This window comes from Acinonyx jubatus, chromosome E1 (assembly GCF_027475565.1).
Source record: "Acinonyx jubatus isolate Ajub_Pintada_27869175 chromosome E1, VMU_Ajub_asm_v1.0, whole genome shotgun sequence".
Taxonomy (NCBI): domain Eukaryota; kingdom Metazoa; phylum Chordata; class Mammalia; order Carnivora; family Felidae; genus Acinonyx; species Acinonyx jubatus.
In genome coordinates this window covers 44917591-44941273 of record NC_069397.1, presented here as the reverse complement: position 1 = coordinate 44941273, position 23683 = coordinate 44917591, and the positions used below count along the sequence as shown (strand labels likewise).

General features: G+C 55.4%; 1 protein-coding gene and 1 long non-coding RNA gene across 6 annotated transcripts; one reads left to right on the top strand and one right to left on the bottom strand.

The window, feature by feature from the left end:
• The first annotated feature begins 1767 nt into the window (after positions 1-1767).
• On the top strand, positions 1768-22567 carry LOC106978682 (transmembrane ascorbate-dependent reductase CYB561). Of its 5 annotated transcripts, none has more exons than XM_053211761.1 (6): positions 1768-1967; positions 17935-18149; positions 19105-19203; positions 19492-19595; positions 20077-20234; positions 20476-22567. In XM_053211761.1, the coding sequence occupies exons 1-6, from the start codon at positions 1783-1785 to the stop codon at positions 20666-20668; spliced, it is 954 nt and encodes a 317-aa protein (XP_053067736.1). In that variant the 5' UTR covers positions 1768-1782; the 3' UTR covers positions 20669-22567. The 5 variants fall into 5 exon arrangements, with proteins under 5 accessions (XP_053067736.1, XP_053067738.1, XP_026903804.1 ...); XM_053211763.1 differs by lacking the exon at positions 1768-1967 and adding an exon at positions 8798-8814 and having other exon boundaries at positions 17932-18149; XM_027048003.2 differs by lacking the exon at positions 1768-1967 and adding an exon at positions 9568-9763.
• On the bottom strand, positions 4882-10756 carry LOC128313388 (uncharacterized). Its single transcript, XR_008294041.1, has 3 exons — positions 9908-10756; positions 9365-9517; positions 4882-6177 (listed from the first exon to the last, which is right to left on the bottom strand). It is a non-coding gene; the product is annotated as an uncharacterized LOC128313388 (long non-coding RNA).
• Positions 22568-23683: the final 1116 nt, after the last annotated feature.

Below are 23683 nucleotides of genomic sequence, written 5' to 3'. Positions count from 1 at the left end.
AGAGCCACCAGTGAAGATGTGGCTAGCAAACGTGCAGAGGTGACAGGAGAAGACAGTGGCCTAGGGCCCCCCAGAGACTGAGGGAACTGGTAGATTCAGTGTGCGCCAAGGGAGGTGGGGATGAAAGGAGGCAGGAGCTGACTGGTTGAGGGGAGGTGGAGTAGGAGGTGAGGGGGGTGACATGTTCCTAGGAGGGGAACATTCCAGAAGCAGGTCTGGATGGTGGGAGGGAAAGGAGATGAAGACCTGGTTGTGGAGGGTGCTGGTCCTTTGGTGTGAGGAGGTGGGTGACTGGAGGGGCCAGCTCTTCTCACTCCCACAGCTGCTGTGGGTCCACTCACCCTCCACGGGATCCTTTGCCCCTTTTCTCTGCCTGCCTTCTGGGTGTCGAGATGCTGCTGGGCCCCAGAGGACATCCACCCAAGAGAACTTCAGGAGGTGTTGAGTCCCTCCCCCTCCCCAAGCCCACCAAATTTTCTATCTCAATCACTGTTTGGTGAATGTGGGAGAGGCAAGTGAGGGCTGCCTGGAGGGGACTCAGAACACTCAAAGTACTGTCCCAGACCCTTGTCCTTCTGCGAAGCCAGGCCTGGCATTTGCCCCAATCATGCCTCCTTCCTCCCTTTCACCAACATTAATGGCCCTTCTATGCTGTGGGTGCTATGTGGGTGCTAGAGATACGACAGTGTACAAAATCAGGCCACGTCCATTGAGCCAGGCATCTAAGTGCTTTACATATCTTAATTCATTCAAACCTTCTAGCAATTCTATGGCTTAGCTACATTTGATTCCCATTTTACAGGAGAGGAAATGAAGGGTTTTTACTTTTTACTAACAAAAAGGTTAGTAAGTTGACTAAGGTCACACAAGTGATGGAGGCCAAATGCAAAGTCGGATAAGTGCCACCATGAGCCACTCCACTGTCCCCTCCTTCTCTCCGCTCCACAATGCTGTCTCCGTCCACTTTTGTGGGACGTGTCAAGTGCCATATCCTTTAGATGTTCTTATTTTTAACCCCAAATCTTAAACCCACTTCTCCTGGTTTTGCTCCTGGTGAGATGACCTCTGCTGCCGTCCCGGCATGAACATACACAGGCATGACACCTGCCTCTTCCTGGCTTTGTGCATTCCTCTTGCCCTACCTGTTCACTGCAGTGCCCAGCCCTAAGACCCACTGCCACTGTCCCACCTACGGACCCTCAGCATCTCTCGCAGGCCCGCCCTTCTGCTCTCATCCTCAGTCTCTCTCTCTGTAGCCCATTCTCACACACAGCCTGGGAATGGATACTTGTCCTAAAGCACAAACCTGAAAACAGCATCCGTTTGCAAAACCCTTCCCCACGCTTCAGCTGAGTGATAAAATCCACGCTCCTTGGAGTGAAGTCCAAGGTCCTTCCTCCCCCTGCCTCCTCCACATCCTCATTTCTGGCCCTACCTCCACAGGTATCAATGCTCCCAGAGGCTCACTGGTGGCAGCTCTGGCCTTGATAAAGTGTTTAATAGTCAGCAAGAAAGGGGGTGAGACAAGAACAGTCAGATATAGAAAGCCAATCGGCATATATTAGCCAAGTGACCAGCTGTCCTGTTTTGGTCCTATTGGTCACAATATCTTTTAATCCAAATATCCTTTGTGTTTTTGTTTTTTTGGTAGTTAAAATATTACTTCTTTCATAAGATGGTGTATGTGAGAAAATGGCATATTTAAAAAAAAAGTCTTTACTGGGTGAACTAAAGTGTTTGCAACTCCAGTCAGATTCCATCTTTCTCCTGACTCAGCGGTCTATGCAAGCTGCCCACTGGCACATCAAGCAGACCCTGAGCTCTCAGGCCCCGGGGTCTTTCCTGCTTCTCTCTCCTGCCTGCAATGTCCCCCTCCTCCTATCACCTGCTCATCAGCCATCGTCCCTTCAGGCCCGACCTGCCCTTCTGTTCCTAAAGCAAGGCCTTGGCACTCAGCACAGTATTCAGTGAGTAGGACTGTGGTCATTCACATGTCTCCCCATGGAGCTCTGGGCGGTAGAAACTGGGCATCCTCATACATTTCTAGAGCCTGGTGCAGCTGCGGCCTCCCATGTACACAGCAGGTTTGCTGAGATCCTGACTAGAATGAGTCGATTCCAACCTCCCTTGCAGCAGGCATGGCTGTGGTGGCAGTGAGGGGCTGTGGGGGCACCCAGGGCTCGCTGGCTGCAGCGGTCAGCCTGTATGCCTGCCTGGACTTCGGCACTGCCATCCCTCTCCTGCCCTGAGGGCCTGACTGGGTGACAGTGACTCCTCCCCAGCCCCCTCTGTGTGGATCTCAGGTGCTTGGGGGCTGTGGCATCTAACTGTCCCTAAAGCACTATGGGCCCCGTGTGTGCCTTCCTGTAGCTGTGTGTATCTCAAGCGTTGTTCCCAGAGAGGGGCCAGGAAACTGCCCACACTCTGAAGTGCTGGAGATTATCATCTGCCTCCCAGCAGCCCAGGAACCTCAGGTCAGACAGGAAGACAGAGGGGGGGGGGGGGAGAGAGAGAGAGAGAGAGAGAGAGAGAGAGAGAGAGAGAGGCAGAGAGAAGTGAAACAAGGTCTGTTTCAGTAGAGACAAACATGGGGCACGCACAGAGAAGGGGGGCAGTTGCCACCAGAGTGGCGGCAGTGGGAGGCTGGAGCTGGGGGTCCGGCGAGCCTCCCACTGGGCTGGGGGAGAGGCACCTGTCTGCTGGCTCTGACACAGTCCTCACTGTGGGACCCAGAGCACAGGAGGCAAATTCACTTCAGGGTCCACCCCTCGCCTCTAGGAAGTCCAGGGCCCTGACAAAGTCCTCTGAATGCTCAGGACTCCTGAGGGGCCTCCAGCCCTGCTGTCAGCCCAGGCAGCACCCTGGTCCCGCCTGGCCTCACTGCCCCTTCCCTGACAGCCCTTCAATAAACAAACTCCCTTAAGGCACCAAAGATGGGTCAGAGGAGGGACCCCTAGGGAAGAAGATGACATTTCGTTTTTAGTTTAGTTACTTTGTAGTAGTTTGTTTTAGGAAGGACCTCTTGAGAGGCCTTTTATGCAGATGTCAGACAGAAAGTCTCATGTTGAGGGGTAGGTGGCAGTGGACTTCTGTGGCCAGGCAGAGGCCACCTTGTAACCCCCCCCCCCACCTTGAGAGTGAGGGGGGTTGACTAACATGAACAGGAGGAAGAAAGAATGTGAGCTGAGACCCTTCTATCTTAGCAGACCTCCTTTGATGGGCAGCTTTGCAAGAAGGGTGAAGGGCTTCCGGGGAGAAGCCTCTCCATGGAGGAACCTGCCTGGGGCCAGGCTCTGCAGTGGGCCTGGTCATCTAGGGGACGTGGCAAAGCCCAGGAGCTGAGCTCATTCATATGGGGCCACCACATCTGCTTGTGTACAGCTGTCTAGGCAAGCAGGTGCAGCTGGGTCTTGACTCTACAGGGAAGTGAAGCCAGGACTGAGCCCTCCGTCTAAAAAGCCCTGAATGGTGCTTGGATTTACCAGATGAGGAGAGGCCCTTGGATGAGGAGAAAAACTCAGAATACATGAGAATTCTCAAAGTCTCATCAATGTCAGGACCTGACACTGCCCTTGAAGCTCTGAAGGGCTATCACTTCATAGTAATGATACGTTGGGATGGATGACTTATTAAAGACTCCAAGTAGTATCTAATCTATGCCTTCTAAAGATACAGCTTTAGGTTCTGGAACCTGTGAGCCAGCCCTTGGGCAACAATTCTTGGGCCCTGAACTTTAGGGTGACACTTTGAAGGAAGCTTACCCAGAGCCACCTGCTGCAGTAAGAGCAGGAGAGGCGTTCTGGCCCCTTGGATCCCCTTGGGAAAGGGGCCCTTGCATCCCTGCTAGAGCAAGAGGTATGACTGGCCCACAGCAGGGGATGAGGCAAGAGACAAGGATCAATCCAAACTGGGGGACCAGCTGGGGGGTATGATTCTCCCTGGTAGCAGCCCACTTGTTACGGTCTCCCACTGGGTGGGAGGAATCAAAGGAACATGGCTTCTTGGGTAAGGGAGGTTCTGAGCCAAGGTCGAGGTGCCTTCGAATCTAATCTGCTCTTGACAAGGACCAGTTGGCCTGATAGGAGCACTCCAGGTAGGAGGTGATGGCCAAGGCCAAGAGGAGTGTACAGGACGGAGGTGGGAGGGGTGGAGCCAGGGTTAAGTGAAGCCTTTGACTTAGGACAGGTATGCTGCTAACTTGTTATAACCTTGGAAGAGTCACCAGCCTTTGTGCACTCATCAGAGACAGTGCCTTATATGAGTGCCCCCCTTTTTGGCTCTTCTGTGTTCAGCTGACGTCTGACTTGGAGAGGGCGGCCATAAAGCCACCACTGGGGAACACTGCCTGAGCCTCCGCCCAGGTCACACTGGGGCATCTTCTGGGCCATGGCTTGGTCATCCTGCACTTTGAGCTCAGAGCGGCCCCCACTCCCTTGCTGCTTTCCTGTCATGAGAGGCTTGGCCGAGAACCAGGGGGGATGGATCCAGAGTCAGCATGGCTTTCAGAGTCAAGATGAGAACTCAGAGCTTTCGAGGGCTTGGAACAAAGTGCAAGAGTCCTGGGTCTGCAGTTTATGGCTGGTTTGTGGAGTTGATGAGGTGGCTATCATTATCAGCCTCATATCCCCTCCCTCCCCACGCCTCTGCTGGCAACACCCAAGGCTCCGGCCACCCTTCACCCCCAGGCTCACACACTTGCTCCTTGGGGTCTTTCTTGCTCTCCACAACGAACGCCCCTAGCACTCACATAGCAGGTCTTCAGTGTTTGTTGATTGACTGACAGACTGGCCTACTCACAGAGAACAGCAGGGAGGTGGGGACTGAAGACACCACTGGGACACGCACCTCTTCATGTGTTCTTCCTGAAGGGGAGGGCTGGCCCAGGGGGGCTTGGCGGTGCCTCACTGACTGTGACCCTATGTCCAGATTCTCCATTGAGTGAAGGACATGACCAGTAATCAGATACAACTACAACTATGAGCCTATGGACACTTCTTAGACACCCCGGGAATTGCTGCGGGGTCCCCGCTACACACCTTACACCTTCACCCTCTGCTCTCCCTGAGAACCTGTTTACGTTGCTGTTTTCTACTCTGTATACAGTTTCTCCTCTGTTGGGGAAGATAGTGTTAGAGGGTAGGGCAGGATGGAGATGACCATGCACATTCTTGCCTCAGGGCCTTTGCCCTTCCTCCCTCTTCCATCTGTTGGACTTACCTTCCCTTACATCTTCATAGGGCCTGCACCTCTACCCCTCTCTCCTCAGAGTCTTTGTCCTGTGACACTCCAGCCCTTCCCCTGCTTTATTTTCTTCATAACACTTGTTGCTACACACAATTAGGTCTGTGTGTCGGTGTACATTTACATGTACGTGTGTATATGTGTTGTTAGTTTCCTTTTCAATTATCTGATGCCCCCACTTCACATAAGTCACATAAAAGCAGGACCTTCTGTTTTATCGATTACTATTTCTCCAGGGCCCGGAACAGTGCCTGACACAAGCTGGTGCCCAATAAACCTTTGCTGAAAGAAAGGAAAAGAAGGAGTAGAAGGGAAAGAAGGAAGGGAGGAAGGGAGGGAGGAAGAGAAGAGAGGGAAAGAAGGGAGGGAAGAAGAGTAGGAAGGAGGGAGGAAGGAAAAATGAAGGGAGAGAGGGAGGGAAGAAGGGAGAGCAGGCGAAGGGGAAACACGTCCTGCTGATCCCTCCCTCCCCCAGGGGGCTGCACACAAACACAAAGAGAGGTTGGAAAGCCCACCCCTTCCATCGCCTCCCACCTCGGGCACCCGGTGCCATCATGCCACCTCTTGCACCAGGCTGGTCCCCACTGCCTATCCAACCCACGTCCTGTCCCTCAGAGCCCGGCAGAGGTGAAAGCTGGCCTGACTCTCCTGACCGTCACCGCTTCTCTGTCCATCCTGCAGGGTTACATTGGTTTGTGAGCAGGTTTTGTTCTTGTCTGTCTTGAATCCTGCTTTCCCAGACTGGACCACCTTGGGGGTCAGCCTGGGCCCCACAGCCTGTGACGCCCCTCAGCCCAATCCCCTGGAATTCTGGAGGTCCCAGGTGACTCACTCTCTTCATCAGTGGCCAGTCCCCTGCCTCGCTGCCACTCCTTCCCCATTGCTGCTGCTCCGCTGGACGCTCTGGCTGCTCCTGCTGGGGCTGCCGCCCCGAAGCTGCAAGATAGGTTTTTCTCCAATTGATTATAGTTCCATTTTAAGCTCATCAAAGTAGCCATGTGCTTTCAGACTCAGACTAGTTTTCTTTTCAAGGAAGTTGGAGCAAGCTCCTCAGGGAGTGGGCCTGAAGGTGCCACCCCCAGCAGCAGGCTGCTCCCACCTCTGTATACTGGTCAGGGTATGTGTCTTTCAGTTATTTGCCATCCTAAGGCAAGGCTTACCTCCCAGAGCTGGTGCAGGCTTTGGTTCAGGCATGTTGATCCTGGCGGTGGCCCAGAAGCCCTGAGGGGGAACTAGTTAGGCCACCTCCTCTTTCCTGCAGAATGCTCTAGTCCCTCTAGCTGTGTCTTTGGCCAGGACCTTCTTGCCCTCTCCCTGCTGTCCCTTTGCCACGTTAACCCCTGCTTGTCCTGTAGCTCTCTGAGTTGATGTCCCAGGCCCCAGAAGCCTTCCTTGACCCTCATATCTGGGGTAAGCAACTTTTCTACGCACTAAGGTCTGAGAGAAAGGGCTGTGCCTGTCATGTTCACGGATACATTCCCAGCATCACCCAGCACCTGGCAAACTGAAGGGACTTGATAAAAATTCTTGTAAAGAGTGAATGAATTCTGGGTGCATTTTGCAGAACCTTAGGCCTGGGGAGCCCGGTCTCCTATGCCTTTTGTATTCTCTGCAGCCCAAGGTTAAGGCCTCTGTCTGCAGCACGTGCTGAGGAGTTAACTAGCTGTTTCAGCCTGTTGGGGATGGGGAAGCTTTGCTGGGAGGGGCCAGAATGGCCAGGAGGCCCCTCTCCTGTCTTTCCCAAACAGGAGCAAGGTAGGCTTGCCAGGTAAATATAGGATACCCAGCTACATTTGAATTTCAAATAAATGATGAACACATTTTTAGTATGTTACATGAAGTGAGGCATGCTTATGCCAAAAAAAAAAAAAAATTAAATTCAAATTTAACTGGGAATCCATCTTTCTCAATCTGGAAGCCCTAGTAAGGGCAGCCCCGATCAGCCAGGTGCCGGTGGGACTCTGAGGTCCTATTCATGAGGTATTCTCACTGTCTTGGTTCTTCCTGCTCTTTAAATGCTTTTGGCCAAAGAACAAGGTGAACGCCAGGTGTGGTTTCCCAGAGCTGTCACGGACACACTTAACACAAAGTCTCTCCCTACATCACAACCTCAACTCCAGCTGCTGGATCAGATGGTTAGGGAAGGCCTGTCTTAGGAGCTGAGATTTGAAAGAATGAGCCAAGTGATGATTGGCGCACTCCAAAGTTGAGGTGGGAGTGAATCTGGTGAGTCTGGTGGTGGCTTTGTGAATGCCGGCAGGGACGGGATTGCATGCAGCATGCCCTGGACTGCATCCTCAGTCCTCAAGAAGGGGCCTTTGTGCCGCTCTGCCGGCCTGCTCTTACCCACCTCTGCCCCCAGCTGTAGGGTGGAAGCTTCTCTAGCTTCTGTGGTGGCAGTCTCAGCAGCAGGGGGTGTGGGGACAGCAGGGAGTGGGGGGGGGATGTCTGCCATCCTGGGTTGGGGATTCTGGTGCTTGACAGCAGTTTGGTGGGATCATCTGCTCTTTAAAAGGGTTGAGAGGAGCCATGAGCCCCTAGAGCTAAGTCCCTGTGTGGTTGCTCCCCATGGAGGCACCTTATGTCACTCAGAGCACCACCTCCACCCCTTCCCCACTTCAAGCAGACCTCTGAGAACACTGCTGGCAGGGTATGCTCTCCCTTCTGAGAGGGAAATGCCGCAGCCCAGGGCCATGGACCATGGGGGCAGGGGGAAGAAGGACCCAAGGGGCCCCTTCCTGCCTCAGCAGGCATCTCTCCCAGCTTTGGAAGGGGCTGAAAGCCTTATACTGGGAAGCTCAGCACTCAAATCACAGAGTTCCCAGCAGGCTCTGCTCCTCTGTGCCACCCTACCCACTCCAGTTCTCCTCCTCTAAGCCCAGATATACAGGCTAAACAATGGGAAATGGCTCAGTTCCACATTTAACACACAGAGCATTTGTTGCCTGCTGTTCGCCTGTTGGCACGCTAAGGAAGCTGTTTCTTAATTTAAAATGTCCATTAACTCCCTCCAACTGGAAAGTTACTCGAAACAAATTTATGCTGTAGCAGGTTTAAGCTTGGTCACTCTGAGGGGTGGGGCCTGCTGTGTTTGCCCCATTATTAGGTGTGCCCAGGGCAGTGGGCACCCTTGGGTGTTCTGCTATGTGCCTGAGAGTATGTTGTCTCTGTAAGGGGGTATTAGATCTCCAAGGCCCCGCTTGGCCAGGGTCCTCCAGGAGCCTCTGGACACTGCCCATGGGAAGCCCACAGTGTGGGAGGTAGAGGGAGGGAGAGAGGGAGCCACGATGTGGGGGAGGGGTATCTCTTTTACATCTCCAGGGGAGGAAACCCCATTTCCCTCCTACCCCCAGGCTCTTGGTAAGTCTTGCCAGGCATCTGACAGGAAAGGACCTTTTGTTCTGAGCTTGTAAGAAGTCTGAGCTGGACTTGTTATCTACCCACAGCATTTCCTGAACAGGGGCTGCGGTAGGGACTGGCCCCCAGCCTTGGCCTTGGCATCCTCCTCTCTTAGCTGTTGGGACAGGCGAGGCTGCCGCTGGCAAGGTCTAGGCCTTCGGCTGGTGAGAACTGGTATTTATCCTTAGGCTGGTTTGCCTGGGGGTGGGTAGTCAGTCTCAGACAAAGCTCCCTGAGAAAGGGGGGCAGGAAAAGTCACCGTGTGTGTGTGTGTGTGTGTGTGTGTCTCGGGAGGGTGGTACTGGGGAAGTGGTGAGTCCAGTCTTCCGGTACGGTGACATCTCCCTCAGAGCAGGGAGGAAGAAGGTGTGTTCCCCCAGAGCTGCAGAAGCTGCAGCGTGGGCCCAGGCCCGGGCCGTGTCTGACACCTAGTGGCCACCTGAGCCCGGGGCGGGGCGAGGGGGAGGGGAAGGTGGTGGGAGTGAAGAGGGGGAGGGAGGGAATCTGGAAGCGCGGACCCCAGGCCGAGGCCCGGCCGCTGCTCTCCCGGCCTGCAGCCCCTTCCGTCGTCTCCCGGGTCCCGGTCCCCACTCCGCAGCGCCCGCGGCCTCCGCGTCAGGCCTGGGCAGGAGGCCGCCACACCCATGGGGTCGCACACCCCCTTGCGTCCCTGAACGCGGGGTTCCCGTAGGCCGGGTCGCGAGGCCCGGATTTCGGAGGTTACCCGAGCTCGGGTCCAGAAGGCCGGGGTCACGGTGGCCGCGGCTGTCACCCCTCATCGCCCTGCGCCGCAGTCCCTGTCACGCGGCGTCAAGGTCGGGGCCCGGGACCTGGCGGGGCCGCGTCCATTCACCTGGGCATCAGTGGCGGCCGGGCCCTGCAGTAAGCGCGGGCACGTGAGGGAAGCACTTCCGACGCCCCCTGCCCTCAGCGTGACCCCCGCCGCGCCGCCCGCCTTGCGCCCCACCCGCCGCCCTGTCGCCATGGAGACGCCGTAGCTCCGCGGCGGGCGCGGCCGCCGGAACCGGCTGAGCGGCCGGGGCGCGGCGTGGGGAGCTCGCCTGTGGGTCCGCGGTGGGGCGCTGCGCGGCGGGGACGAGCTCCGGGCCCGGCGCCCGGCCAGGTAGGCGGCCCGGGCGGGTGGGTGCGAGCCGAGCCCCCGCGCGGAGTCGGGGAGGGGGCCCAGGTGCGCCCGCAGCGGGATGGGCCCGCCCCCCCCCGCCGAGCCGCCGCGAGTCCCTTCTCCGCCACCGCACCCGCCGCTCACCTCACCTCAGCTGCTGCCGAGCCCCAAGCGGCTGGGCCGGAGGTGAAAGAGCTGGCCGTGCTCCTTGCTGGAGCTGCCGGCCTCTGGCCCTGGTTCAGCCTCCGTGCCAGTCTGCGGAAGTTAGAACCGAGCGGCAGGTGACCCCACGCTTGTCAGTGGGCTCACGGCTGATATTTTGCCACGTTCTAGAAACGAGCTGGGGTAGATGTGGATCAACCACCATTTGCCACGACTGTTCTTTTGAAACCTGAAACGGGCCCAACTGCTTTGCTGGTGGCGGGCCCTCCCTCAGCTTCGCCTCTCTCCTCTTGGGGGGGTGAAATGGCTAGCCAGGAGATCCCTTCCTTGTTCTGGAACATCCGCAGTTTAGTGGTGTGAGGGTAGGAGTTCCTCGTTTGGGAAATCCTGGCTCGTTGGATTGGGCCTGGTAGGGCCCTGAGCTGTGGGGACAGGGGGTGCAGAACTGAGCGGAGGAAGGGGTCCCCTGCTGCCTTTGACACCTAGGTGATGGCAGGGCCACCTCCACTCTCTGCCTGCTCTTTCCCCCAGGGCTCCACAGAGAAGGAGACCCTGTCCCCAGCTTTTCTCCTCGAGGTGGCCTCTCTTCGTCATACCCCGGAACTTGGCAGTCTTTGGGGATTTTCTGAATCTCATTAAATGAAGCTCGTCTCAGGATGTCTGGATTCTATTCCTTTGTTTTCACAGCAAATGAAGAAATCCCAAAGCTTTGCCACCTTCTCTTAGATACCTTGATTTCTCTTCTGAAATTGGGTTTGAGGCAGAAAATACCGAGAGAAAACTCGTAAGTGCCAAAGTGAGACCCACATAGAGAGAGGGCTGCTGCCACCCCACCCCCACGCAGGAGGAGCCTCCCGGACTTGGAGGTGGAGCCTGCCTGCCCCACAGCTTCCCGCCCTGGCCGCCTTTCCTGGGCCCGCAGAGCTGGGCTTCTGCTAAGGCCGTGTGCTTCAGCAGCACCAGAAGGTATTGGTGGAGAAAGCTGCCCCAGATCCAGGGTTTTCTGCCCAGTGGGGGACGGAGAGTGGACAGAGGGGAGTGTGGATTTATGAGAGGGGGTAGTGCTGCCATCTGGCTCTCTGTGGCCCCAAACCTCTTGTGTCAACAACTTCTGATGTGTGACTCTTCACCTTACTCTTCCCAAGATGCTATTAGGACCAGATTTAGTTTTTGTCAGACTGTTATCTGATTGAGTATCTACCATGTGGCAGGCACTTTGCTAACCGCTATTACATATTTATCCCACTTATTTTTTGCCAGGCCAGTGAGTAATGAGGTGGGACTATCGATAGGGGACTATCGATGTCTCCTATCTTGTGGATGAGGAAGCAGGCTCAGAGAGGGGACTTGGCTTGACCAGGACCACAGAGTCAGATGCAGAGGGGCTGGCTTTAAAAATACATCCGTTTGACCAGAGCTGCATTCATGGGTCGTAGGCACTTTTGCCTTGCTGGGACCCTTCTTCCACTAAAAATAATACCAATTTTTAAAAAACCCTATATTTTACAACAATTAAAAAAACCCTATATTTTACAATTGTGTTGGTATAAAGACAAGTATAATCCAGGCCAGATTAAAAATTAAAACATTTTCTTCAGCACTAAGTTTGTTTCTCCTTCTGATTTTAGCAGAAATCATAACATTTTTTGTGGGTCCCTACAAGTATTGGAAACCCTGGCACCAAGCCCACTGTACCTAATGGAGAACCAGGCTTTGCTTTCTTCCTGCGGGCTACTTGGGGCCCTGCCTGACAGCTCAACCTTCACTTTGCTTTCTCTTCCATCACATTCTAGGGCATTCTAGGGCAATTGAGTCATCCCTTCAATGGGGGGGAGGGAGGGTTGGTTAGATCTTAGAAAAGATGTAACCTCTGTCCCCAATATAATCTTGCCTAACCCAATTAAAACCCTGCTGTGGCCAAGGAGGGCTGCAGCCAGGCCAGGCTGCCTGCCTCCAGGCTCTAGGACATGGGCAGTGTCTGGTCCTCATAATGAGATTAGGCCTGGTGGCCTTTTAACAAAGCTGTGGGCATGAGGAGAATGATTCTCAGCACGTTCAACCCCTGCAGGTATCTCCTGTCCCTTTTTGATGACATTAAGTGGAGTCTGACTGCAAGTTGGTGTGGGAGGGGAGGGGTGACTGTCTCAGCCCAAAGTTCCAGAAGCTGCCAGAGCTGTCACCCCCGTCTTGTGCTCTGACAGGAAGGAGGGTGGCTGTGTAAGGGGCTCTGAGGGCTATCAGAGCCTCCTCTGCTTCCATAACTCTGGTCTGCCCGGCAGAGGGGAACTTTGGGGTGGAGAGTGGCAGCTTCAAGGCCCTTGATGCTGCCCCCCACACTTCTGCTCTGGGAACAAAGGAGGCCCGGGGTTCTGGGGGCCAACCCAGCTGGCAGGGAAGAGAGTGTTCTCACTGTCTGGTTTGGGAAATGAAGGGGCCTGGTTCAAAGGCATTTGCTTGCTAGGGAGTGACTCTCAACTGCTTTCAAAGTTTGCACATGCAAAATGTGTTTGTGGATGGGTCGGATTCCAGCCAGAGTCAGTAGGATGGGGTCTCTCTTCAGCAATTGGAAGCAGCCCCTCCTTGCACAAAGATAGGTTGCCAGTGACTTGAACCGAATAGGCAACAGGTGAATGCCATTGCTGAAGGAATCTGGATCTTTCACACTCGGAACTTTTGGACTGCGGGGTCACCTGTAGGCAAGGCACAGACAGGCCTGCCCGAGGCAGGATGGTCTTGCTTGGTGTGAGCTTTCCTGCATCCCTCATACTTGGGCTGAAATCACCATCAAATTGGAAGGGAGGGTGGGGGAGATGGATTGGTCCTCCATAGTTCCAAAGGTCATCCTTTATCTGTGGCTTCCTCCTGGTTGCCTCATTACCCGGATGCTTAGTTCCCTAGGACAGGTGGGGTAGGTGAGCTGCCTTTGGAGCAGTTGACAGGAAGATCTCATGGAGCAGCTGGCTCATCCTCCTGCCTCCCCGTCTCTCTTAAGTACCTGTTCCCGTCCTGCTTCCTTTGTTCCCAGGAGAGCTCCCAGGGAACACTGGTGCTTGTTGCTGTGGTGGGCTTAAACCGCCTTAGGAGCATGGTTTCCTGAGGGGTGAGGGGTACAGGAGGACTGGCCTGGGACAGGGAGAGACCTCCTTGGAGCTCTGTTTCAAAGCGACTTCTTTGGCAAATGCCCATTTGGATCCTTGATTGGCTTCAGTATTTGGAAAGCATGAGAGCTCCACCCTAGATTCTCGGCAAAGCCACACTGCCACCAGACAGCCAGCTGTTCAGGGAGTGCCACCTCAAGGTATTAAGGTGGGGAAAACTGTCTTCCATGCGTATAGTGGAAAGTGCTCTTGGCGGCCTGAGTTGAACTTGTGGCTTGAATTCTTACTACCCTTTACTAAGAAAATCTGCATCTGCTGTGTAACTTGTCTGCAAGCTCCTTGAAGGCAGGGATCAAGTCTGAGCTGTATAGCTCCGGTGTCCAGCAGTATTTGCCAGCACACGGCAGGGGCTCAATGAACAAATGAGCAGCTATTTGCTGCTGGTAATTTGGGGCATGTCCTTTATCCTCTTTGAGCCCCAGTGTCCTCACGCATTGATTTGGGACAGCACTCCTCTCACCATGGTTGTATGGCGAAGTTTCCGTGAAAGAATGCTGATGATCATAAGGGAAGGGAAACAAAAATAATGTAAGAACAGGGAGGGGGACAGAACGTAAGAGACTCATAGATATGGAGAACAAACAGTCTGCCGTGAGGCCCCTGGCACCCCCCCAGCACGAGCGGGCACCCCCGCTCTTTGCCGCGGTGGGTGCAGACGGCATCAGCAGTCTGCCTTCCTGGGGAGTTCAGGGTGGAAGTGTACAATGCAGAGCGGCAGAGCCCCCCGTGTGGTCACCTCACTGCTCCAAAGTGTGATTTCTTTTCAGTGCCACCAGCTACTTCCCTAGTTCACAGCAGACACTGACTGAGGTCCTACAATTTAACTCCATCCTGACACTGTCTACCTGGAGATGGCAGGTTAAGGGCTCAGGCCCACGAGACTGCCCCCACTTAAGAGGCCAGTCGCAAACCCAGGTTGGCACCTGTGCTTCTGACCCACCTGCTGTAGATAAGAGGTTCCCATGGCCTTCTCCTCAGGTTCAGTTAATTTGCTAGAGCAGCTCACAGAGCTCAGAGAGTTATTTTACTTATTAGGTTTATTACAAAAGGATGTGACTCAGGAACAGCCAGATTGAAGAGGTAGGTAGGGCGAGGTTCGGAAGGGTCCAGAGCACAGGAGCCTCTATCCCCAGGGAACTAGGGTAGCCGTCCTCCCCCCTGGAAGCTCCTTTTGAATTTTAATGGAGGCTTCAGCACAGAGACAGGGGTGATTAGATCATTGGCCATTGGTGATTGAACAAATCTGCTGTCTTCTCCCTCTCTAGAGGTTGAGGGGTGGAACTCAAAGGTACAGCCTTCAGTCACATAGTTCCCCTGGCACCCAACCCCCCCCCCCCATCTACAGGTTATCTAGGGGGCTCAGTAACATAACAGAAGACAGCATTAGGGCTTTCTTGGGAAATTTTAGGAGCTTTAGAAGTTTTAGGAGCTCCATCATATATATATATGTTTAATTTAATATAAATTAATATATATTAATATATATATTTAATTTAATAAATATATATATTTAAGTTTTTAAATGTTTATTTTTTGAGAGAGAGAGCACAAGGAGCACAGAGGAGGGAGGGGCAGAGGGAGAGGGAGACGCAGAATCCGAAGCAGGCTCTAGGCTCTCAGCTGTCAGCACAGAGCCCGACACGGGGCTCGAACCCACAGACTGTGAGATCAGGACCTGAGCTGAAATCAGAGGCTTAACCGACTAAGCCACCCGGGTGCCCCCATCCTATGTATTTCTTATAAGTCATAACATCACAGCCCTGAAGAGGACCTTACTCTGGTTTCCGTCTGCCTCCTTAGGAGACTGGCCGGGAGGGAAACATGCTGGCTCTGGCTTGCCCGGCCACAGAGCAGCTCCGAGATACAGGGGCGACCATCCCCTTTGCGGCCCTGAGCTCCCTCTGCTGTCGTTGGTTATTCTGCTGGGCAGGGAGAAGCTGTGGCAGGTCTGCCAGCAGCCGAGCACGTTCCTCCTGTTCTTCCTGATTCAGGGCTAATCAGATTCTGACTGTGCCCCGGGCTCTCTGGGGATAAATCTAATACAGGCGGGGAGGACAGCCTCTCTCCGGTAGATTTTTCCTGTTAGAGTTAGGGCAGAGGAATAGATCCCCAGGAGACCCAAGGAAGAGTAGGACGCGTTCCTCGGAGGAGGCACGACAGCAGACAGGCACAGGCGAGCTTCGTGGCAGGCAGACAGACTGCCGACGGGGTAAGTGGGCTCCAGGCCAGCGTTGGGGATGCAGAGGTGGGGACAGAGAAGAAAGAAATGTCCCTTTCAGGTTGTGGGGCAGGTGGATGGAGGGGAGGGTGAGTGGCAGGGAGCCGGAAGAGAGGCGCAGGGAGTGAGGCAGAGTGTTGTGAGAGCCAGGGAAGCTGAGTGGACTTGGTGAGAAGATGCGGGGCTGCAGATGGAAACCGAGTTAGGATCGTGTTACAAGTGTTGCCATTTCACTGGCAGCCGCCCCCGTTTGCACAAGGTGGGACAACATGAGTTGGGGAACTGGCCTCATCCTCGTCCTTGTCCCTGGCAGGTCTGGCAGATTAGAAGGGGTACAGAGATTGGGGTGGAAGCTCCATGCTCTGGCTGGGGTGGTGGCAATGAAGATGGCCAGGAGGGAAGTGATGGTGGGGACCCTGGGGGAGAACCCCGAGGATTCGGTGGCCTGTCTGTAGAGGTGTCAGCGTCGGGACCAGGAGGACAGCCGCAGTGGCCACCTGCACGAGGTCAGGATTGGATTCGGTTATGACGACGGTGGGCAGATGAATTGACTAGGGATGTGCGGAGGAGTTTGAAGTGTTTGCTGATGTCGGTAGAGATGTGTGGTGGGTAGCTAGAAGTGGGGTTTGTATTTGGGGGAGAGGACAGAACTGGCCCTAGATGTAGGAGTTGCCTTGGCTAAAGGTGACAGATATGGACGGTGGCAAGAGTCTCAGAAATAGGGGTTCATTGTCTGCCAGGGCTTCTGGAAACAGGTGTTCCCACCTGCTATGGGAGTGTGTTTGGAAGATCATTTGATAAAATGTCAAAAACCTAAACGAGAACATAGCCTTGCTGCAGGATTCCCATTCTCCACTTAGGAATTAATGAGACACATGTGCAAAGGTGATCGCATGGTGTGGTTTATTTAGTGAAAAACTGGAAGCTAGCTAAATGTTGAACAGTTGGGATTGGGGTTTGGTTAAAGTGTGGAACAGCTGTATGGTGCAGTCTTGTGTTGTCATTGAGACAATGATGTGAATGTATATTCATGGACAGGAAAAGATTCACAGGATCTACTGTTAAGGTAGAAAAGCAGGTTAGAAATTGGTATGTCTCTATTTTTATAAAAGAATGTATATGTTTGTAGAAAAAAAGGATGTAAGGACACACATGAAAATGCTGATTACTTGTAATTTTTTCCCTTTTGATGTTAATCTGTATTTTACTGTAGGGAGTATATATTAGTAACACTCGCCACTGCCCCCAACTTTTTTTAATGGTGAAGTTGCCAAAATTTGTCAGATGTGGCAGAGAGAATCGGGGGGTAAAAAGAGACCTCCCCAATTACTAGTAGAAGACCGGGCCGACTGGACACTTGTTCTTGAGCGGTACAGGGTGGAGAGAGACAGCAAGCGCTGGGTGTTAGAGGGAGACCCAGAACCCATTAGGCCATGTCTCTGCACCGCTGTCATTCTCTGGAATGTTTCCACTGCTGCTTGGAAAGCCCAGGACACTGCAGGCAGAGAACCTCTTTCTGTGGGCTCGGGACCCTGCAGCACCGAGGCAGACAGATGGAGGAGGCCATCCTTGTTCATCACTGGCCTCGTGCCCTGGCTGCCTCTCCTGACTGGGCGTGTGGGCCAGGCCTGGGCTCCGGGTCTGGAGAACTATCCGATTCAGGGTGAAGAGCTTGCGCGAAGGCCATCCTGACCCTGGGGGAGGCTAACATGGGGGTGCACTGGGCAGAGGAGCCAGGAAATGCGCTTACCACACACACAAACACATGCACACACGTACACACGCATGCAGGTGCACACACACAGGCACACATGCACAGACCCCTGAGCAAGACTTTCCCAAGCCTCCTGGAACTGCCACTTTCTTATCTGTGGCATAGGGACAGTAACTACCTGCTTTCATGTCCCATACAGGATGGCTATGAATTAAGTGATGTGTATGAAACACCCCATGGGCTCTGAATGCCAAGGTGCTACTCCCTGTCCTGAGTAGGGGTGCAGACCCGGCGGGCCCTGAGCGTGGGGGGAGGAAGTTGTGGCAGGGGGAGCAGGCTGTGGGGCTGCTCCTGTTCCCCATGTCGTCTTCAGGCAAAGCAGGGTCAGAGCACGGGGGCAGCTGTGGGGGCTGCACCCAGGCTCCTGGGGAGGGCAGGATTTCTCCTTCTGTCGACCACACGGCCACACGCTGGGTGCATGGGTGCAGGGATGTCAGCTTTCTCGTTCTCTCTGGACGTACTTGTGACCCATCTGGAGGACAAACCGTGACTAACTCTGTACCTTCAAGGGATTTTCTCCCTTCTCTGAACCTCCTCTGTGAGCCCCACCTGAGAAAAGCCAGGGCCTTGGGAAACAGAATGCAAGGCACAGGCACGTCCCCCCACCTCTGAATCTGGAGGACCTTCACTTGCACCCTCACTGCATCTCATTCAGGTGCTGGCCTGTCTGTCTCTGGGGGAAGCGGGGCACCTCTGCTGAGCTGTACTTGAATCTCGGGAAGGGATGGAAGCACTGCTGTAGCACAGGGGCCGGGAGAGGTGGGTGGAAGGGGGCAGCGGGCATCGGGAGGCCGGGACGTGGCCTCTGGAAGCTGTGGGCCACTCTGAGCTCTGAGCTTTGCTGTTTTCCCTCCAGCAGCTGCCTCAGCATGGAGAGCCACGCAGGCCCGGCGGCCACCCCCAGGGCGCTGCCTTACTACGTAGCTTTCTCCCAGCTGCTGGGCCTGATCGCGGTGGCCACGACCGGTGCCTGGCTCGGTCTGTACAGGGGCGGCATCGCCTGGCAGGGCGTCCTGCAGTTCAACGTGCATCCCCTCTGCATGGTCATAGGCCTGATCTTCCTGCAGGGAGATGGTGAGTCCCACCCTTGCTCCTGTGAGCGGCGGTTTGCAGGAACCCTATCATCCCTGGGGTCTCCTGCACTTAGACACATCTAAGATTCTAGAAAAGACAGGAAGGAAGCTGGCTTGGGGCCTGGGAACACCAGGCATCCAAATCTAGGGGCCTGAGGTTTGTGGAGCATCCAAGGGTGTGCGTGTAGAGCAAGCAGCCCAGGGGCTGGGCTGTGAGCTGAGGCTGGCTTCTGCAGGGGTGGTTTGAAGTTGGAAGAAAAACGGTGAGTGTGCGTGTGTGTGCGCATGTGTGTGCGCATGTGTGTGCGTGTGCATGTGTGTATGTGTTGGGGGAATGGTGGACTTGGCAGAGCTGCAGCTCCTCTCTGGGGCAGGAGTGAGCCTGTGACTGGCCCCCACCCTGCCTTCCGTGTGGCCTGCTCTGGTAACAGGAAAGCTGGATCTGGATCTGTTTGACCCATTCTTCCTAGGGGCGGTCCTGGTGACAGCCATTCCCCAGCAGCAGATTCCTAAGAGGCATTCCCCGTGCCACCTGGCCCTGTCCGGCTCAGCCCTGTGAGGGGGGTTAGCTTGGGAATCGGGTTCCCCACCTAGGGAACCTGGTTGCGGAAGGTAGTGAGTATCTGCTCAGCTTCAATACTGGGCTATTTGAGGACCATCAGAGCTAAGAGGTGAACTCAGAAGCTTGGTGACACCTCAGCGTGACTGCATGACGAACCGAGGACACAGCCCAGAATACACGGGACACTCGATAAGAAAGTGGTGGCGGCAGGGGCGCTAGGGCACACCTACCCGAGGGCTCCCGCGAGGCCCCACGGAGTCTGTTTCCTGTCCTACTGCCTGTGGCTGGGGTGCCTTGCCAAGCCCTTGGTGCAGATCACCTCTGCCAGCCAAGCTGCGTCTCCTCGCTGCCTGTGGCAGGCGGGCCTGACCTTCCCTTTCTCACTCCCTGAAAGCCCTGCTGGTTTACCGTGTCTTCAGGAATGAGACCAAACGCACAACCAAAGTCCTGCACGGGCTGCTACACGTCTTCGCGTTCATCATCGCCCTGGTGGGTGAGTTCCTGGGCACGGCTTTCCCTTTCCCCACCTCTGCTTCTAACTTGGTGGGGGGGTCGCCGCTTGACACGTCTGGTCTCCACGCCGGTTCTGTTGTGGTCCCGTCCCCATCCCTCCCGCGATCCCCCACCCCCCAGGCATCCCCGGCTGGGACGCTGGGTGCTGGCAGCCCTCAAGCCGGGACCAGATCCCAGAAGTCCCGGCTGGTTGGGTTTCCCTTGGGTCACCTCACCCGCTCCCCTCCCCACCAGCCCTGTCCTCACACGGCCCCTCTCTCCGGTCCAGGCCTGGTGGCGGTGTTCGACTACCACAGGAAGAAGGGCTACGCTGACCTGTACAGCCTGCACAGCTGGTGTGGCATCCTCGCGTTTGTTCTCTACTTCGTGCAGGTGGGCGGTTCTGCGCCTCGGCGGTGGGGTGGGGGCGGGGGTGCACGAGGCCACGGCGGGGCCGCCTGTGCCACAGAAGGGCCCGCTTTCCCGGGCGTGTGCCTGAGAGTGGAGGAGGTGCTTTAGCACAGTTGGACGCTGCTTTCGGATCCCCAAGGGGGTACGAAAGCCAGGATCTCCCAGGCGAGGGTGCCTCAGACCCAGGCCGCCTTCCAGCTGACCCGGCGCATGTGTCTGGCCACGGGCCCGGGCTTCCAAGCGTTCGAGCGCGATGAACCGAGATAGGCCTCGAGTGCCGGGGCCAGGACCTTTCCCAAAAGCGCTTACTGCTCCCCCCACCCCTGCTCTTGAGATGAAGAAAGCCAAGCGGTGGATGGAGGGGTTCCCAGACTGCGTGTGGACACGGCCTACGTGGGGTGACCTTGGGTGGGTCAGACGGCGGCCGGCTCAGTCTCCGGCACCACCCCGCCTTTCCTTGTAGTGGCTCGTGGGCTTTGGCTTCTTCCTGTTCCCTGGAGCTTCGTTTTCTCTGCGGAGCCGCTACCGCCCGCAGCACATCTTCTTTGGCGCCACCATCTTCCTGCTCGCTGTGGGCACAGCCCTGCTGGGCCTGAAGGAGGCGCTGCTGTTTAAACTTGGGTGAGTGTCCTGTGCCACCACGGGCCTCGGGAGACGGAGCCCTGCCCTCTGCTTCCCTGGGCCTCTGCCTTCTGAGGCAGCTTCTTGTGGGGTTAGCGAAGCAGTGGTTTTCCTCTCCGGGCGGGGGACGGGTGGGGCTGGGATTGGAATACCACGCCAGCTTTCTGGCCTTGGTGTGAATGGCATTTGGGCCTGACCGTGACCCCTCGGGTGGCTTCTCCCTCCCACCCAAACCCTGCAGGGCCAAGTATAGCACGTTTGAGCCTGAGGGCGTCCTGGCCAACATGCTGGGCTTGCTGCTGGCCGGCTTTGGCGTGACCGTGCTCTACATTTTGACTCGCGCTGACTGGAAACGGCCACCCCAGGCGGAGGAACAGGCTCTCTCCATGGACTTCAAGACGCTGACCGAGGGCGACAGCCCCAGCTCCCAGTGACGGCCTGCCCTCGTGCCACAGGGAGGGTCTGGCTGCGGCTGGCCTCCTCGGTTCCGGGAGGTTCTGATAGGCGTCTTTGCCGTGCCCTGTCGAGGCCGTCTTTAGGCCGGGTGGCTCTCGGGGAGGGCTTGGCAGTGTCGGTAGGGACCGCGGGGGCAGCGTTCCCCCTCGAGCGCTGATTTCTGGGGTTTAGGGCTTGACCTCCTCTACTTTCTTCTCCTTGCTGTTGCTTTAGAGTCCTGTTAGTCATGCACAGACCCCTGCCCCTGTTGTCGCTGTCACCCCCTCAAATCAAGAAGCTTTGGGTAGAGTTTTGGGTGGTCAGGCTTGGTCACAAAGGCATAGATCCCTGAAGGAGATGCAGGGTGGCTCTCCCCTTGAGGCAGCGGATGCTGGGCCGCGTCCAGTGGCTGCAGAGAGCACAAAGCTGTGGGATAAACTGGGGCTCAGCGACAGGCCTGGCAAGGCCAAGACTTGCTTTATGTAACACTGAATTCAAACCAGGAGTCTCGCTAGTCTGAATAACACGGTGGTGTGAATGGGCCCAGTCTTTGGCAGTAGAGCAAGTGATATTATGTGTAAAATATGTTGGTATTCGGAGCGAGGTTCCCCAGGAGAGGGGAGGGACTGGCCCCTGGGAAGCTCTGGAGATGTGGCTTTGGCCCAGCTGTGCTCTTGGCCTCCCCTCTCTTCAGTCCTCAGCCCGAAGATGCTGTGCTGGGAGAGGGACAGGGCACAGGACTGAGACAAACTGTACTTGGCGGCTGAGAGAAGGGGAAGGAGGTGGCCCCTCGCACTGGCAGGCTGGGTGGTAGGCTGGCCACTCCCTGCAGGGGCCCGGGCCACCAGTGCCCCGGTGTCCCTGCCCTCACAGCCTGGCTCTGACTCGAGGCCGAGGGCATACGTCTTGTTTTTGTTTTTAAACAAAAAACTGCCCTGTTGCCCCCTTTCCCTTTCAGTGGGGAAGGCAGGGCCGCCTGCTTCTGTCCAGGAGGAAAGCCTCATCCCCTTACCTGGGCCCATCTTTGCAGGAGGTTGGGACGGAGTTGGAATTGGGTTAATTCCCCCCAGCTGTGTAAGTGTGTTATGCTGCCGCCTGAGTCACTCTTTGGATTCAGTCTGGAAGTAACGTGATCAGAGCATTGACCTTGTGCTTCTTGGACTTGGGGAATGCTCTCTTCTTGTTTTCCTCATTTTCTGGGCTTTGAGGAACATGACAGTTTGAGACAGACACAGCTTACTTAAGTGAAGAAATGAATGAGGTTTCTAAGCCCGGCTACTGTTCTGTAGATGGGTTGCCTTTTTCTCACCTAACCGCTGCCTTAGAGAAAGGGGCTGGCTGCTTCTGATGCTCAGATTTCTAACCCTCCGCTTTGCCACAGGCCCTGCCTTACGCAACGACGCCAGTTCTCCCAGCAGGTGCCTGCAGGTCCAGAGCCCTCCCCAGCAGGGCTGCCCAGGCCCCTCGGAGCCTCTCCCGGCCTCCCTGTCCCAGCCTCCCTGCCTCCGACACAGCTTGTCTGGGGGCTACGCCGCGTGCTCCGCCAGGAAGGGGCTCCGTCAATTCTTTCACCACCTGGCTCATGCTGAATAGCCAGGTATTTTACAGGTGGAGAGACTCCTGCTTGGACAAACTACCAAAGTACAACTGTGTATCTACCCGCTCCCCGCCCCCCCCCCCCCCCCCCCGCCTCAGAATGCCACTTAGAGAAACGGAACCTTAAATTTGCAGTAAAAATCTGTAAACTGGTCTGTTTGCCAACGTGTATGTTGGATGATTAAGGAGGCCCCCTGAAAGCTGATCCATTGTGGTTTATTTTACTTTGCCTGTGGCCAGTTGTCTGTGAAGTACAATGTAGCGTCGGTGCAACAGATGATTCAATAAATGTCTACAGCTGATCTCTGGCCGGTTCTCTTCATTCACCCTGGCAAAAAAGGGGCCAGTGCTTTTAGCGGCATCAGACGTGTGAAGTTAGTTCTACCAGGCTCGACAGAAACTGAACCTCCCCTCCCCCCACGCTGGGCACAGAAGGTAAAGCGATTCGTGATCTCTGTCATGGCCCAGGGGCTGTTCAGTCTCTGGACCCAGAGTGGGAGGCTCTTCCTCATGGTTAGAGAAACCCTTTTCCCAACCCAGAGACAGTGGCCTGGAGGGTGGAGCGTGGTAAGGGCCTCGGCAAGAAGTTTTCCCTAGTAGTCACTCAACTTTTTACCTTTTAAAAGAGATGTCTCTTTATTCCTTAAGGAGAGGAGCAAAGCTTTGAGAACGAGGCGGGATTCCACTTGAGAGCAGTTCCTAAGACCCAGGCAGGAGATGTGTTTATATGAAGTTGGGCTGGATCTCACACTGGGATACACTGCGCTCCCGTCACCTAAAACAAAACACTAAAGGGACCCCTGCAGCAAATCCTCTGAGGAGTAATCCTTGGGGAACAGGAGTCCTTCCTAACATTTACTTTATTTTCTGTGTTCTCCAGAGGTCTTTGCTTTCTGCATCTGTAGAATCTTTCTCCTGAATCAAGGCTTCTGTGAGAAACTTCATTTGCTTAAAAGCATGCAAAGCACGTGGCATGATACATGTCCCAAGCTGATCGCTCAGTCAAGATCACAGCTGGCTCTCAGTGTGCGGGGAGAAGCAGCTGGCTCGTCTGCAGGCTGTCTCACTTCCGGCTCTTGTGCTCACTTCTGGATCAAGGGTCTTTGTGTTTGTGAATATTCAAAAGATCCCAGACATGAAGGTCACGCCTCTCCCTCTAGACACGCATCTCCTCTCCTTCACCTCCTCAGGAGTCCCTCACCTTGCTGGGTTTGGAACCCCCCGAGTCCCAAAGTTTTCAGACCAAGCAGGTGGTTGCTTCCGGAGTCCTCTCCTCTCCTCTCTGAAGGCCACTCTGGCATCTAGGGTGCGTGACTGCGTGCCCGGAGTTTTCCTGCTTCCCCGGCTCTGTTTGGGGGAAATGGATGTGGTTATGCAACAGGGATGTTTGTTCAGCACAACGTGGTGTCTAGAGGAAG

Coding starts and splice junctions, on each gene's coding strand:
- LOC106978682 (XM_053211761.1), top strand. CDS start 1,783: ATGCAAGCTGCCCACTGGCACATCAAGCAGACCCTGAGCTCTCAGGCC. Junction 18,150..19,104: donor GATCTTCCTGCAGGGAGATG/GTGAGTCCCACC, acceptor ACTCCCTGAAAG/CCCTGCTGGTTTACCGTGTC. Junction 19,596..20,076: donor TTGTTCTCTACTTCGTGCAG/GTGGGCGGTTCT, acceptor CTTTCCTTGTAG/TGGCTCGTGGGCTTTGGCTT.